This window comes from Nomascus leucogenys, chromosome 20, assembly GCF_006542625.1.
Source record: "Nomascus leucogenys isolate Asia chromosome 20, Asia_NLE_v1, whole genome shotgun sequence".
NCBI classification, from domain to species: Eukaryota; Metazoa; Chordata; class Mammalia; order Primates; family Hylobatidae; genus Nomascus; species Nomascus leucogenys.
In genome coordinates this window covers 39,061,192-39,078,572 of record NC_044400.1, presented here as the reverse complement: position 1 = coordinate 39,078,572, position 17,381 = coordinate 39,061,192, and the positions used below count along the sequence as shown (strand labels likewise).

At 39.5% G+C, this 17,381-nt stretch overlaps 1 protein-coding gene across 1 annotated transcript in view; it reads left to right on the top strand.

Annotated features, from left to right (window-relative positions):
• ATP10D (ATPase phospholipid transporting 10D (putative)) overlaps positions 1 to 17,381 on the top strand; it is a 78,596-nt gene that overhangs the window by 51,618 nt on the left and 9,597 nt on the right. Inside the window, exons 15-20 of the mRNA XM_030800929.1 lie at positions 2,312 to 2,621; positions 5,620 to 5,696; positions 6,320 to 6,445; positions 9,962 to 10,162; positions 13,889 to 13,969; positions 15,431 to 15,535. Of these exons, the coding sequence (XP_030656789.1) occupies positions 2,312 to 2,621; positions 5,620 to 5,696; positions 6,320 to 6,445; positions 9,962 to 10,162; positions 13,889 to 13,969; positions 15,431 to 15,535 (900 nt within the window). The remainder of the gene's footprint in view (positions 1 to 2,311; positions 2,622 to 5,619; positions 5,697 to 6,319; positions 6,446 to 9,961; positions 10,163 to 13,888; positions 13,970 to 15,430; positions 15,536 to 17,381) is intronic.

The following is a 17,381-nucleotide window of genomic DNA, read 5'->3' as shown; positions in this document are numbered from 1 at the left end:
AAATTATCTGTTTTATAACCTGAGACTCCAAATGCTCGTGATTTCTCTAAGTACAGCTGATTACTAAACTTTAAATTTTCTGATTCCTATTTCAGTATATTTTCTAATTATATATTACATATTACATATAAACAGTTGATTCTCCTTATCTGTAGAGTTATAGCTTATGTAGTTGCCTCGAGCTCTGAATTAGCAAACACTGACCACTGCTTTTAGAGGAGATACAAAGTTAGCTTCCTCTAACTACAACATACTGTCAACAATCAATACATGACCTTGTTTCTTCTGAAATGTACCTTATTTAATATGCATATTAATGATTCATTAACGTTAAATGCATTGCCAACAGACTGTAACTTATACCGAAACAAAGCTTATCTGACATGGGTAAGTTCCCCCCATAGGACACATCACAGCCTTTTTTGCTTGGAAACACTGCAGCCCATGATTGGGAGTCATTTTAAACAGCAAAATCACTGACAAAAAGCAGAAAGATGCAAAAAATATGGCACCAAATAGCCCATGAAAAGAAGACTTTGCTACAGTTTGAGAACTGGCAAAAGAAGGCATCATGGTGTTCAGCTTCAGCTGGGAATGGGCATATCCCATGACTTAAATGTCACTCTATGCATGTGACACTCAAATGTCACTCTGTGACATGTAACCACAAAAGCACCTCAAGTATTGTGAAATTACAGATAAAGTTTATCAAGCAGGAGAATTCACAAATGTGGAATCCACAGATAATGAAGATTAGCTGTGTGTGTGTATGCATATTTCTATTATTTTTAAAATGAAAAAAATAGTTAATTTGTAAGACCTAAACACATACTCAAATAAATAGAAGAGTACAAAACCCTTTATAATCAATTTATAATCATAAAACTACAATTTAAAATCATATTTTGGAGAATATCCACACAGACCGTATTCTGTATACTGTAGGCATATCGGTGCCACAAAGACTATATTTATATTATTGTATGGTATTGCAGCTGTATTCTTTCAATTACAATACCTTAAACACAATCTGATATTAATGTTTTCAGTAATTGCGAGGCATGTTACTTTCTAAATGTGCCGTTTTAATTTAACCAAACTCCAGAAGAGTTTTAAAAATAATTTTTACTCTGATGCAATGAGCTGTATGAGCATATCTGATTCATCTTCGTATACTTGTCCTTAAGGGCTTTGGAGGTGTATGGGATCAAATTCATTCCTAAAATGGAGCCCTGTCAACACTCCACAAGAGTGTTTATAGTTTTTGTGCTGTTTCGTGCTCACATATCCACATCTACTTCTTCCTTGCTTTTCTTATTTTGTTATAGGTTGAGAAATGCTTGATGAAACAGCATTTAAAATCAAAGCAAACAAGCTCTGAGGGAGAGCTCTTTCACGAATAAACTATTTCAGACTTAGCATATAAACTAAACTTAAATTCACTGCTTCTGGATTTGGAATTTGTTCTTAGTGGTCACTTGACACAGTAATTTCTGGATAAGCTTATTGTTCATCTTCTTGAGTAGAATTCATTCAGTGAATGTTTACTGAGTACCTGATGTGGTCCTCTTTCAAGCCTCACGAAGGCTTCAAAAGTAAACTAAAAGTGATACCTGCCTTTAAAGAACTTCCTAACTAGTGTGGAGTGAGGATGTAAGCAAACGAGACATGATAAGTACCACAAAGAACATCCTGGCCAGAATGCAAGTGCCATGAGGGCAGGAATTTTCATGTTTATTGGTGTAGCTCTTAGAATGTTTTCTAATATATAGTTTCTCATTACTTAGTGAGTGAATGAAAACGTTGAATCAAAAAAAAGATAAAAACAATAATTACTATTTCAAATGCCTGCCATGTGTCGTGCCTTACCCTAGGAGTTTTGCATGTATTATTTCGCTTAATCCTCACAACAACATTATGATGGAAATAATATTTGCATATTTTTAATGAGAAAGTTAAGGCTTAGAGAGGTTAAATAGTTTGCCCAAGGTCAAGCAGCTAATAATCGGCAGAATGAGACCAGAGGACTCTTGGGATTCACTGTTCAAGAAGGCAAATTGCACACATGAAGAAATTTCACAGCTATTTCTTTATAAGAAATACAGGTGAGATGTTCCCCCTCCTTTTAACCCATCCCCACATACACACAGAACTCTCTGCGGAAGACTCGTAAAATCTTTGAAAATAATCAGTTATTCATTATTTGAGGTTTTCTTGATTCAGCAATTGCTAAAAAATGACAATAAAAAAGGTAACTGGTTCTGGCACCAAGGGAGCCTGGAGGCTAACCACTTTTGCCTCTTGTTTCAAGGATGCCTGTGGGATGCTGATGAGCACAATTTTGAAAGAACTTCAGAAGAAAACTCAAGCCCTGCCAGAGCAAGTGTCATTAAGTGTAGATTTACTTCAGCCTCCTGTCCCCCAGGACTCAGGGTTACGAGCTGGACTCATTATCACTGGGAAGACCCTGGAGTTTGCCCTGCAAGAAAGTCTACAAAAGCAGTTCCTGGAACTGACATCTTGGTGTCAAGCTGTGGTCTGCTGCCGAGCCACACCGCTGCAGAAAAGTGAAGTGGTGAAACTGGTCCGCAGCCATCTCCAGGTGATGACCCTTGCTATTGGTGAGTGAGGATGAATCTGAGTCCTGCTCTTCTCCCTTTCACACCACACCAGATGCCGATCCTTCTGTCTCTTTCCTCCCCCACTGTTCCTTCCATTTTCCTCCTCCCTTTTTCTGTACCACATTCACTTCTTCCCATCACCTATTTGAGTACCTTCCTCCATCACCTATTTGAGCACCTTCTGTGAACCAGATAGTAGGGATGTGACATGGTAAACAGTATAATAGTCCAGACTTCTTAGTTTAGTGTCAGACCCCCAAATCAGCAAGCTTAAATCAAGTAATAAACTGAGTCACAGAACTGAAAAATCCATGTGTTCTACCTTCAGGAAAGCTAAATTCAAGGACATGAGAATTCATTTATTTATCCATTCCACACAAATATTTATCAAGTGCCTTTATTGTACCAGGCATTTTTCTAAGGAATGGAGATACAAGAGTATATAAAATTGACAAACTACCTTTTTACAAGGAATTTACATCTAGTAGGAAGGCATACAGTAAAACAAAGCATAAATCTGTAAGGAATCAGATAGTGATAAGTACTATTGAAAAAATAAAGTGGAATGAGGAGATGTAAAGCACTGGAGATGGGCTGGGGCTGCTCTTTTAAATACGATTTTCAAAGAAGGTCTCACTGCTAAGGTTGACTGTGAGCAGAGACATGAAGGAAATCATAAAGGGCCATGTGAGACATGGGGAAGAACATTTCTGGAAGAGAAGACAGTGAAAATGAAAGCCATGAGGGGAACCATGTTTGGTGTGTCAGAGGACAAAGCCGGTTAAGCAAAGGGAGGCGTTTTCTGCAGGTTATTAAAGGTCAGAGAAGCAGCAGAGGGCCAGATCACATAGGGTCTTAGAGGACATTATAAAATTAGGGAGCCATTGAAGGATTTTGAGCAGAAGTGAGACATGATTTGCCTTAAATTTAAAATGATCATTTGGCTGTTCTGTCAGAGTAATTGTTGGACTGCAAAGACATATGAAATCAGTTGGAATAATTCAGCAACAGATGATGGCAGCTTGGGCACAGCTGGGAGCAAAGGAAGGGTTGGGACGTGGTCAGATAATGGGCATGGTCTGAAAAATGGGCATGGTCTGAAAAAAGACCCGGAGACATTTGCTGGCATATTGGATATGTTACATGAGAGAAAGAGTTGTGAAAGGGAACGCCAAAGTTATGTCTAAGAACAGAAAGAACAGAGCTGCCATTTACTGAGATAGAGGCAGGGGAAACTGGGAATTGGGTCTTAACTCATGTGAAGTTTGAAAAGGACATTAAATATCTAAGCGGTGATGTCAGGTAGGAAGTGAGAATAAAAGTCTGGAATTTAGGAATAAGAAATTGGCTAGAGATATAAATTTGAGAATCAGAAGTCTAGTGGATATCAGGCCGGGTACAGTGGCTCACACCTGTAATCCCAGCACTTTGGGAGGCCGAGTTGGGTGGATCACTTGAGGTCAGGAGTTCGAGATCAGCCTGGCCAACATGGTGAAACTCCACCTCTATTGCAAATACGAAACTTGGCCGGGCATGGTGGTGGGATCCTGTAATCCCAGCTGCTAGGGAAGCTGAGGCAAATAGTCACTTGTACCCGGGAAGCAGAGGTTGCAGTGAGCTGAGATTGTGCCACTGCATTCCAGCCTAGGAGACAGAGAAAGATTCTGTCTCGAAAAAAAAAAAAAAAAAAGAAATAAAATAAAATTTTAAAAAAAGACTCTAGTGGATATCAAAGCCTTGACACCAAAGAATGAGTATAACTGAAGAGAATTGTAGTATGAGATTAAGATCTCCGAGACTCCAATGTTAAGAGGATATGATATGAGGACTTGGCGTATCAGCTCTCTCTTTCAGTGTCTGTTTTCCCTCTGGACTGCTTCCAGTCTCAGGTAACTTTTCCCCTAAAACTCCTGGGTTTCCATCCTATCCTATTAACAACTTGGGTGAAAAGATAGCATCACTTTTCAGATTGCTGCAGTAAAGTTTCAGGATTAAGGTGGAATTTTGTTCAATTATCTTGTTGAATAAACGGATAAATAAATGAATTATTCAAGCTTATGGATCCAGATGTTTCCGAAGCAAAAACTCCTGGATTTATAATTACAGATAACATAATTATAATTTATTACATTATAATTATATTTATCATATAAATTATATATAACACTTATAATTTATATCATGCATTATATAATATATAACAATTATAACTTATAATAATATTAATTAATTGGAGTCATATGTCCATCTCTGAACCAGTTACTGGGGCCAGGGAATAGAAGATGCTGATTGTACAGATCTGCGTCACTTGCTTACCTATAAATATGGAGGTTTCAGTTTACCCTAACAAACCACATAAACTAAGAATTTCCAAGGAAAACCAGTATACCTTTACTGAAAAACAGGTGAATTGTTGGTGATCAATTGTTCATTACCAGCAGGAATGCGGTACCTCCTCCTAAGAAGCTTCCTGTGTTGGGGGAGACCAGTAAGTCTGTATGCAGCCATGATACTGTGTGATGGGTGTGCTAGAGATACATAGGGTGGTGCTAAAGCCTTATGAAAGGGCATCTGATCTTTAAAAAAGTATGAGAAGGATTTCCCAGAGGAAATGACATCTAAGCTGAGAGCAAGAAAAAATTGAAATCCAGAAAAGTGAGCTGGGGGTGATCAGGACCGTGTTGGTATCACGTGCGTGGCTACAGGGAGAAGGGTGTATCTGGAGAGTTGAAAGTAGCATGAGTGACATGAAAAACAAGATCAGTCTGGGTAGGTGCCATAGCGTGAAGGAGTTTAAAGCAGTGTTGAGTTTGGAATTCTTCCTGATGGCAGTGGGATGCCACTTCATTTCTGTTTCACTTACTTCCAGGAAACTTGCAGAATGGGATGAACTTTGAAGGATTTATGTGTTCACTTGAGCTGCCCCTATTGATTTGCAACATTTACACCCTTTCTTTACTCCTCATATGTTTCTCTCCTTTTTTTCTGCCTCATGAAGGTGATGGTGCCAATGATGTCAGCATGATACAAGTGGCAGACATTGGGATAGGGGTCTCAGGTCAAGAAGGCATGCAGGTGAGTGGATATTGTGCACCCAAGTTCTGTGGCCTCGACCATCCAAAGGCAGCATTCTCCATGATAAATTCTCTGTGGCAGAGTGAGGCTGTGTGTGGCTAGCTGAGGAGTGGGAGACGGGAAGTTTACCTATCCATTCATTGATTTTTTTTACTAGGTGAGTATTATAGCATTTTCCTGGGTAATTTTAGCTGTATTATTCACTTGTTAAAAATAGAGCTCATCTAAAATCACAGGAATATATATTTTAGTCCTGCAATGGCTGCGTAAATTCTGACTCTGAAGAAGCTACTAAGGATTTGAATGAAGGACCTAAAGATCTTGAGGCAGGAGAGGGAGGAAAAAAAAGGGAGAGAAGAGGATATGAGAGGAGAAGGAAGGAAGTGGGAGCGTCCTATTTGTGCACACGTGCGTGTGTGTGTGTGTGTGTGTTGGATGGTATTTTAGGCACAAAATTCAGATAAAAGCTCATAATCCAAAAAACTGATTTTCATTCATGTATGGAACAAATGCAGTCAGAAGAAGGTAGAATATGAGGCCTAGGGTTTCCCAAGAATTGTGCTGTGTCTGTTCTAACATGTTTGATCACTCAGGATGGCATTCTCTCCCCATTGCATCTGCAGGCTGTGATGGCCAGTGACTTTGCCGTTTCTCAGTTCAAACATCTCAGCAAGCTCCTTCTTGTCCATGGACACTGGTGTTATACACGGCTTTCCAACATGATTCTCTATTTTTTCTATAAGAATGTGGTATGTAACCCCAGAGAATTTGTCCTTTTTCCCCTCGTACCTTCCAAGACTGTTGCATCAAGGATGAAGATGAAGTGTCCTATGCTAAGCTCACTTTCCTTATTGATGTATTGGGAACAGCCAGGACTGGTCTTGCTGTCTTACCAGAACTAAGCTCGGAATGTGCTGTTTCAGCTGCTGACAGCAAATTGCCAGGCTTGTCCATCTGCTAACATTTTCTACTCCCTGTGCATTTAAATTAAGTCCTGTCTGTTTCATTTAAAATCCAGTTTTTGACCTTCCATAAAAAAGGCTGTGACAAGAAGAATTATGAAATGTTTAATGTTATCTGTCAGTGCAGAATGAAAAGGTTTGCATCGTTTTACTGGAAATACCAAAAAATATCAGCTCTTCCAAATTAATGCCCCGTGTCTTATAATAAAGACACAGATACAGATGAAAGCCTAGTATGTGTTAGCGTGTGGCTGGCTGTTGCTCACAGATGCAAGAATTCTCTAGCCAACCTATAAAATGTATTTGTGCTCAGTAGTTATTTAATGATAAATGAACCACATTTTGATTCTATAATTCATAAAAGGGCAGAATTTGATTAGAAATCCAGGCCTCTAATCTTCAGCCTGCTATTTAAATTTCAGTTTCCTTTTTTTATAAAATCATATGTAATCAGATGTAAGTATCTTCTAAGTGGGGTAATTATGTAAATATTGTGAATTTTAGGCCAAATTCACTCTTAGTCTTTAAAGTGCATATGTAGTATGTTAGTAGTAGACATGGGTTGATGTCACTCTATTAAAATACCATTTTTAGGGAAAGAAAGTCATTTTTAGGGAAAGAAAGTCATTTTTAGGAGATGCCAAATGTGTAATGTAGAACTCTGTGTGCGCGTGTGTATGTCCATCGGTAGGAACATTTTTTTTTTCCTGCAGCACAATACACTTTTCAGGAATCTCTCAAGACTTTACTGATTAGAATTAGTGCAGTTAGTCAAAGTTTAGTAGAACTCAGATACTTTAGGAAAATATTTGAAATGTATAAACTCCCTGCCTGAGTATGTGCTTCTGGGAAAACTGCAGCTTGTAATTTACAATTCCAGAACTTAGTGGAATTGTAAAAACAATGGCTTTTAAAGAGGAGCCCCTCTCCCAAGTTTTTATTTTAAACCTTTGCATTTGTTCACCTTCTCCCCTATTGTGGCAATATCCATTCACCTCCTCACCTCCTTTTAACTCCAGATTGAATCCAACAGTAAAGAAATACCAGTATTAGGAGGAGATGGTGTACACTCCCGAAGACAGGGAGTGTTCGTTAGTAGAGAGAATCAGGACCTCAGTGGTCTTCCTGCTCCGTAATCCTTGAGTGGCCATTCATACTGATGATCTCCAGACTTAATTGATATCTCTTATTTACCTGGCTAAACAATGCATGATTTATGTGCTATGCAAAGGTCTTGGACCAGAAGCCATTAGAGTAGCTTATCTTTCTGAGACCATGGTTCTTGGATGTTGGACAACCTTTGAGGTGCCAATGAAGACTATGGATTCATTCCCCCAGAATAGCGTCCCAAACCACAAACAATACATTTTCAGAAACTGGGCCTGATCCATGTCCATAGATGCTAGGCTAAGAAAATATATTCTGGCCAGGTGCGGTGGCTCACGCCTGTAATCCCAGCACTCTGGGAGGCCGAAGCAGGTAGATCACGAGGTCAAGAGATCAAGAAATTCACAATCTATTCTAAGGATTGTGGCCCTTGTCCTGAGGTTCTAGCGTATCTATGATGACAATATTTTTTTTAATAAGACACTTTACAGATCATGACTACTTTCTTGTTTGTATGTTTGATTTTTGAGACAGGATCTCACTCTGTCCCCCAGGCTGAAGTGGAGTGGTGTGATATGGGCTCACTGTAACCTCTGCCTCCCGAGTTCAAGCTATCTTCCCATCTCAGCCTCCTGAGAAGCTGGGCCTAAAGGCACACGCCACCATACTTAGCTAATTTCTGTCTGGTTTTTTTTTTTTTTGGTAGAGACAGGATTTCACCGTGTTGGCCAGGATGGTCTTGAACTCCTGACCTCAAGTGATCTGCCCGCCTTGGCCTCCCAAAGTGCTGGGATTACAGGCATAAGCCACTGCATCCGGCCAATGATGACCATTTTCTAATTTGATCTTGATACTAAGCCCTAAGGTAGTATAATTCTCATTTTACAGAGGAGGAAATAATAATTCAGGGTGGTTAGGGAAATGACCTAAAGGCAAAGAATCAATTGGAAGTATCCCCCAGCCTTGAAACAAAACTCTCTCTAAGTCCAATATCCTTTCCTGTGGCCTGCCCTCCTTGAGAGCACAGAGCTTTTTATAGTGAACTTAGTTTGTCTGAGACAAAATACTGCAGGAAACCATGTAGAATGCCTGTGCCTGGCCTCTAGGGTCACCAACTATCCAGGTTTTCCTGAGAGTGTCCCGGTTTTAGCACTGGGAGTCCCAAGGCCTGGGAAACCCCTCAGTCCCAAGCAAACTGGGATGGCTGACCACTCTGCTGGCACCATTCCATTTCACCACTATGTATTTATGAACCCAGAAGGCAAGAAAATGGACATTTGTGCTGTGCCTACTCCATGTCTGTGCCAGTCACTGGGCTAGATTCTCTTCATCTAGAGTTGAATCCTTCAGTTTGAACACTGGTTCTGCTACTTCTTAGCCACGTGGCTTTGGGCAAGTTTCTTCGTCTCTTTGTGCCTCAGTATCTTAGTCTGTTCAGGCTGCTGTAACAAAGTACCACAGACAGGCGGCTTGTAAACAACATTTCTTCCCCACTATTCTAGAGGCTGGAAATCCAGATGAGGGGACCAGAATGGTCAGGTTCCGGTGCGGGTTTTCTTCTGGATTGTAGATTTCTCATTATATCCTTACATAAAAAGAGATGAGATGATGAGAGCTCACTGGGGTCCCTTTTATAAAGAAACTGATTCCATTCATGAGGCCTCCAATGCCATGGCCTAATCACCTCCCAAAGGTACCACCTCCTAACACTATCACAGTGGGGATAGTGCTCTGTGCTCTCAAGTAGGGCAGACCACAGGAAAGGACATTGGTCTTAGATAGAGGGAGTTTTGTTTCAAGAGGATTTCAAATAAATTTTGGGATTAACATTCAGTTAATTACACTTAATTAAATTAACATTCAGTTCATTACACTTCATTTCCTGATCTGTAAAATGGCAACAACAATGTAATTCCCAGGTTGTTATAATGATTAAATGAATTATCCCTAAAGCACTTAGAACAGTGCTAGCACCACATAATAAGTGGGGTGTGTGTGTGTATGTGTACATACATGTGCACACTTTAATAAAATATTTATCAAAAAAAAGCCGCAAGGTAAATTGTGGTCCTCTCTTATATAAGAAAACTGCAGAGAGGCAGAGGTCACCCAGCTCAAAATGGCAGCATGTGGAATGTGTAATCATAGCACGCATTACTGATTCTAAGGTCTGAATGTCCTTCTTTGTGTCTCCAGGCCTATGTGAACCTCCTTTTCTGGTACCAGTTCTTTTGTGGATTTTCAGGAACATCCATGACTGATTACTGGGTTTTGATCTTCTTCAACCTCCTCTTCACATCTGCCCCTCCTGTCATTTATGGTGTTTTGGAGAAAGATGTGTCTGCAGAGACCCTCATGCAACTGCCTGAACTTTACAAAAGTGGCCAGAAATCAGAGGTAGGTGTTAAAGCAAGAGTGCTTGGATGGATACATATCCATTTTCAAAGCCAGTGTGTTTTCTTAGTTAGCCAAATATTGCAGTCTACTTAGAACTGTTTGAAATATCTGATTGTTTTAAAAGATCTGGGCTGGGTGCGGTGGCTCACGCCTGTAATCCCAGCACTTTGAGAGGCCAAGGCGGGTGGATCATGAGGTCAGGAGATCGAGACCATCCTGGCTAACACAGTGAAACCCCGTCTCTACTAAAAATACAAAAATTTAGCCGGGCGAGGTGGCGGGTGCCTGTACTCCCAGCTACTCGGGAGGCTGAGGCAGGAGAATGGCGTGAACCCCGGGGGGCGGAGCCTGCAGTGAGTCGAGATCGCGCCACTGCACTCCAGCCTGGGCAACAGTGAGACTCTGTCTCAAAAAAAAAAAAAAAAAAGATCTCTACTCATGTGGCAGATATTCACTTACTTGACTTTGAGGTAAATACAGATTAATCTATGAAGGGCCTTATGTACTTATAAGAAGAAATCTGAAGTTTGAATCTTACAACCAATAATATCTAACATTTACTAAACCCCATTGCCATCTATTGTGCTAACTACTTAACATCCCCGTCTGATTTATCTTCATGAAAACACGTTGAGACAGAACCTAGTGTTGGTCCTATTCTAAGATGAAGAATCTGAACCTCAAAGGGGTTAAGTAATTTTTCAAGAAATCCCACCACTAAAAAGTGGTTCGGTATATGTTAGAAAGAATAGGTTATGTTCACTCTGAGTTTAAATTCTGGTTCTGTGGTATGTGACCTTGGTAAATTTTTTAACTTGCCTGTGCTGCAGGTTCTTTATGGGAATGAAGTGAAGATTAAGGAAGATAATACAGGTACAACTTCCAGCCATAGGAAGCTCTCAACATTGTCATTTTTACCCTCCAGAATTAACCAGAAATTTGAGGAAATCCCAAATTTAAAATAATGCACTTATTTTCATCGGTCTAACTATTCTGACTTGAAATGCCTTTCTGGAATGGAGAGTCATTTAGTGTCCTTACACTACCTAGAACAACCAACAGAGAAATCACAGATTCAGCTTTCAGAAAAGAAGGGGTCCTTATAATCCTCTAATATTATCCAATCCATTCAGACCAAGGAACTACATGGGTTTTCCTAAAGGAGTCCAGTCAGATTTAAAGTTCAAGCCAGGATGCAAGAACATGTAGTTGATGTCAGAGAAGCTTGTCCCATGCCCCAGGCATAACTGAAATTCCAGATCCACTGAGGAAAGGAGGGTTGAGGGAGATTTTCAATCAAAGTTTTTATAGCCTGTATTTTAAAAGCCCATTTGTATGGACTAAACATTGTTATTTGTCCCTATCCTTGGGAGAAGTGAGATCATTGTTGCCTGTTGTTGAATCCTCTCACCAATCCTTGTACACAGTGTTCTAGTGAGCTGGCCAGTTATATAAAACATGATCACAGCAGGCAGAGTTTCCCAGCATGTAGCTGCTGATAAAAGGTAACTGATTTCATTGACTTTACCTTCTAAAATTTGTCCTTTCTTTGAACTTGGCCTCCAGCAAAACTATGTTTTATGCTTGGGTTGTTTTCCTGTGTTCAGTGTCATGAAATATACTCTCCAGAGCTACAGAATCTCTCTCCTCTAAAGATGAGTCTGGAAGTCTGCAGTCAGAAGCTTCCCTTCCACAAAGCCTCACCCCCATCTCTCATCACACACAATCTTCTTTTTTGGCTTTGGCTTCATGTCCAGACTTCCCCTTTCAGTTTCCAGTGGATCCTGTGCGTTAATCCCTCCAGCCTCTCATTTATCTTAATCATGTTCCTTCTCTCTTTACTTTTATAAGTCCTATTCCTCATGTGACTGTGGGAAGTTGTATTTCTTTCCTTTTATTCTAGGTTCTTTGAGCAACCTCTATTTCTCCAGATGCATGAAGTTATATTTTAACTTATCCCTAAGTGGTTCTCTCCTGTCCAGTGGCATTTTGCTTGCCCCTTTGTCTCTGGCACATTCTTTTCCACCATTGGATTGGGCTTCTGCTGAGATTTTATGGAAGAAAGGCAGGCAGAATATCCCTCATATCCAATGAGGAAATAATAGAAGAAGATATAGAGAAAAGTGGACTGGAAACAATGAATCTTCATTGCTTTGATTTTCCAGAGGATGAAGGGACAAAAAAGGATAGGTGTAAAAATTCCAAGTGTATTCTTTTAAAGAATGGAAGAATGTATATGGAGAATTTGTATATTTATAAAGCTTTGTTCTTTAAGAGACAGTGTGACATTTTCAAGGAAGTTTCAGCCTCTGCCTTTGGAAGAAAACAAGACTGAGAACATGTTAGGAAAAGACTAGCTCAGGGATGTGACACATGTTTTTCCAATTTTGTTCATGGCAGATATCACTAATAAGTGATAGCACTCTTTCCTGCTGGATCTGAATGCAGCCTCAGAATCCTTCACACAGCCTCAGAATCCAAATTCAGAGTTGGCTCTTGTTTGAAAAGTCATTTTCAATCATTTGACTATTGTCTCTTACTCTTTCTTTTTTTCTCTAAGATTTGTGTAGGAAGCACTTTGGTACATGAAAGCTTGTATATGAATACTTTATTAACCCGATAAATATTTGTTGGGCACCTGGTATGTACAAGACACTGTTTTAGTCACTTGAATAAAAGAGTCAACATACTATTCTATGATGTTTGCATTCCACTGAGAGAACTAGAAAATTTATTAAACAGAGAGAATTATTCGTGATGGTGATGAGATACTTCTCAGGTTTCCATGGTAGTAAGTGCCTGAGTGGGCACAACTTTTAGACTGGTTTGGTCTGCCTGTATGAGGAAGTGATACTTGAGCTAGGATACAAGTAATGAGGAAATGCTTATGTAGGAGGTCCAGGAAAAGAATTCCTGGCAGAGAGAATAGCACAGGTAAATCCCTGAGGAAAGAATGGATTTGGCACATTTGAGGAAAAGAATGAAGGTCCATGTTGCAGAATCAAAATGGCAAGAAGTAACCGTGGAGAACTATTCAGTGGGCAAACCATGTAGGACCTTACAGGTCAGGAGAAGAAACTTAGATTGCATTGGAAACGCAGTGGGAAGTCATTGGAGGGAGTGGAAGGAGTCAATCTGATTAATTAGAGAGATGGCATGACCTGGTTTACATTTTTTAAGTCCATTTCCAATTTGCCTTAAGAATACTGCACTGGCAGCAAGCTGCCTTTTTTTTTCTAAATGGGAAATGGGTTTAAGACCATCTGGCTGATTTCGGAAGATTCGATTGAGAATAGGGGAGGAAGCAAAGAGGGCAGTTAGATGGCTATCCAGCCATTCATAGAGACAGTTGATGGTGAATTGGAATGAAGGGAGTAATTTAGAGAAAGAGAAATGGATGGAGTTGGAGAAGTTTTGGAACAGCACTTTCTGATCAGTAGGAAAGGAGAAGTTAGTACTACTGGCTATATTTCAGCTAGATTTAAAATTTATCCTGTAATAAAGGCAACATGAGTTGAATAAATGTTCCTTCAAGGATTTTTTTCATCATGTTTACTTGTGAACCCATCACATTCAGTCACCCTTATCTTTACCTCTGTTGACAAATACCACTTGAAGAAATGGAGCTTTCTCTCAGAGAAACAAACGTAAGTACTGGCTTGTGTTGTTTCTTTTCTTGGACCCTTGTTAATCTTACTCCCTCCCCATTATCTGCTTCATTTCTAGGCATATTTACCCCATACCTTCTGGATCACCTTATTGGATGCTTTTTATCAAAGCCTGGTCTGCTTCTTTGTGCCTTATTTTGTGAGTCTTTGTTCACTCAGTATATTTGTTATTAGTGAATCAATGATGCTTCTTTGTACTTTGCCACCAATATCAGCATAAAGGAGGGCAGATTGCTCCTATAATCAGGTTGATTATTAACTGACTAAATTATAATCTCCCCAAAAATATATGTTAGGTAATGGATTAAATTTAGATAGACATAGCTAGTTTGAGTCATCTTAGGCCTCTTGTTAACCCTGTACTGCTTAAAAATTTTTATCAATGACTTGAACAAAATTGGATGTCTGGCTATATAATTAGATTAGTCAAAAATCAGACAGGCTGGGCACAGTGGCTCACACCTATAATCTCAGCATTTTGGGAGGCTGAGGCAGGTGGATTGCTTGAGTTGAGGAGTTTGAAACCAGCTTGCGCAAAATAGGCCACCGTCTCTACAAAAAATTTAAAAATTAGCTGAGTGTAGTGCTGTGGACCTGTGGCCCCAGCTATTTGGGAGGCTGAGGTAGGAGGATTGCTTGAGCCCAGGAGGTCTAGGCTGCAGTGAACTGTGATTGTGCCACTGCACTCCAGCCTAGACAACAGAGTGAGACCTTGTCTAAAAAAATCAGAGAGGCAATGCCAGAATAGTGAGTGCTGGGCTAATTCTACTCAAATGGTATTCAGAGCATTAAATTTAAGATTCCATGAGTAGTGTCTCTAAAACTGTAAAACCTGTTTTGCAGGTAAAGAATGGAAGAAGTGTAACAAAGCAAAGAACGTATGAACTTTAATTTTAGACAATTTAGGCTAACACCACACACAAAGCAGCATTGTGTAGCTGCTCATCCACGTACACCCTTCTCCTAAAGAAAACAACTGTTTTATCATGGGTGGTGTTAATAGAAGCACAGTATTAAGAATGAAAAAGATGATCATTTCTAAATTGACAATTTTTATTCTTTATTCAAATAAAATCATTTGAATTAGCCTTGCTAGAGTTTTCTGGCTATACTGTACTTCAGGAGAAATATAAACAAGGCAATCTGAAGTATATTCAGAATAGAATGAAGATGATGGTGAAACATGAGAAAATTGTGTCATGAGAGGAATAGTATAAGGACTTGAAAACATATAGGAAAGGAGGGTATATTTTCCTAAGAAAGATAGTTATAATAGCTGCCTCAAAGATTTGTAGCTCTATTAAATAGAACACATTTCTCTATACCTTGAAAAGCTAGAAATGTGAGTAAGAGGTTCCAGGAGGATCAATTATGATTCAGAATAAAGAGGAATTCCAGTTGAAAAAAACTGAAGATTAGATGCCCTGTCTGGGAGAGAGTCAGTCTTTTACTTGTGAAAATGTTCAAGTTTATTTTAAATGGCCAGTTCACAGGGACCTTGTAGAAGGGACTCAAGCCTTGGCTGAGCTGTAGATAAAGTGATGTTACCCACACCAAGTTGCACAACTCTCCAGGATCATCTAATGTCCTCTCTTTGTAGACCTACCAGGGCTCAGATATTGACATCTTTGCATTTGGAAACCCCCTGAACACAGCTGCGCTGTTCATCATTCTCCTCCATCTGGTCATTGAAAGCAAGAGTTTGGTGAGTGGTTTTCTTGCCTCTGAAGTAGCCTGAAATCTTTTATGCTTAGGGATATGTCTTCTATTAGCAGTGACCCTGAAGATAAGTGGTCATGAGAAGAGTAATGAATCTATGGGAGAAGGGTGATCACAGCTACTCTGGGTGATCATTGAATGCCATTATGCTGAGGTTGATGTGTAGCTGGGGATGGTGGAAAATACCTGCCTTGCTCCCTTTGGTAGTATCAGTGGTGGAGGGTTCATGGAGATGTGAGACAGACTGGAGGGATATTTAACCTTCATTCTTCAAGACCAAGCTGATTACTTTCAGTAAAAATGAAAAAAGGTGTATCATAGTCCTGGTACAGTGATTTTAGGGATGATTTTATGCCTTCCTCATAATAGAAAAAATCTTTTTTGGCTCTCCTTTGGGTAAAACCCTTCAGTGGTTTCCCATTGTACTTGGAATAAAATATGAAAGCCCTAAGATGGTGCAGTGATGCTGTACTTCTCTCTTCAACCTCATTTCCTCATATTCATGGGCTGGAACCACCTTATCCCTCTTTCAGTTTCTTCAATACGTTGAACTGATTACCACATCAGAATCTCGGCACTTAACATATCTTTTAACGGAGGTAATTTTCAGTCCCCCTTGTATCCCTGCACTTCACCCAACTCAAATGTTATTTTAAATTTCATCAAAAATGTAATTTCCCCCAACAGCCTTTCCCTAACCACCCATTCTCAGATATCATTCTCTTGCTTTTACTCATAACTCTAATCATAATTTATAATTATTTATTTAATTATGTGATTATCTCAGACCAGGTGCAGTGACACACCTGTAATTCCAGAGCTTTGGGAGGCTGAGGTGGGAGGATCACATGAAGCTAAGAGTTCAAGACCAGCCTGGGCAACATAGTGAGACGCTGTCTCTACAAAAAATAACAAAACTCACTGTGTGTCATGGCACCTGCCAGCAGTCTCAGCCACTTGGGAGACTGAGGAGGAGGGTCACTTAAGCCCAATAGTTGGAGGCTGCAGTAAGCTATGATCATGTCACTGCACTCCAGCTTGGGAAACAGAGAGAAACCCTGTCTCTAAAAACAAAAAAATGTGATTGTCTTATTCATATTTATCTTCCGCATTAGACTGTGCTCTCCGTGAGGGTAGGGTTCATGCCTATTTTGTTCGCTGCTGTATACCAGTGTTAAAGGACAAGAGTGGCACACAGCAGGTGCTTAAAAAATATTTGAATGGATAAATAAATGATTAAATAACCAGTTTTGGGGTTCAGTTTACCATCCTGATAACATATGAATTTTAAATAGGAAATAGCTGAATAAGGTTATAGTTTAAAATATATGAAGTTATATTACAAAATTATTTATAACCATTTCTAAAGTAGGGCTGATTATTTTGGACATTATTTGCTTTGCTTATAATCATCTATAACAAAATCTTACAAGCTAAAATGTAGTAAAAGGTTAATATCTGCAAATACCAGATGAGTAGAGTAAAGGAAATTCTAGAACTGAAATATTTGGGATTGTTTTCATACCTATTCAATTTTTAAGCAATTGCATTGGTACTTTTGGTGGCCACCTGAGAAAATGCCACAGGTTCTGACATTTATTAGTGTGCCAGAGGATTTAACACATAAAGTGTATCAGTTTGGGTTCACTGATTATGAGCAACATCATCTGAATAACCTGAAAAAATAGAAAAGTTATTAAAAAATATAATGAAGAACCATGATAGAACAAAATAAAGAAATGCAAAAATATCTGAGAAACCAGAGTGACTCTGGAGATGCACAGAGTAGAAACTAATGGTCAGGCTTGTCAGGATGGTCCTCTGGTCTGAAC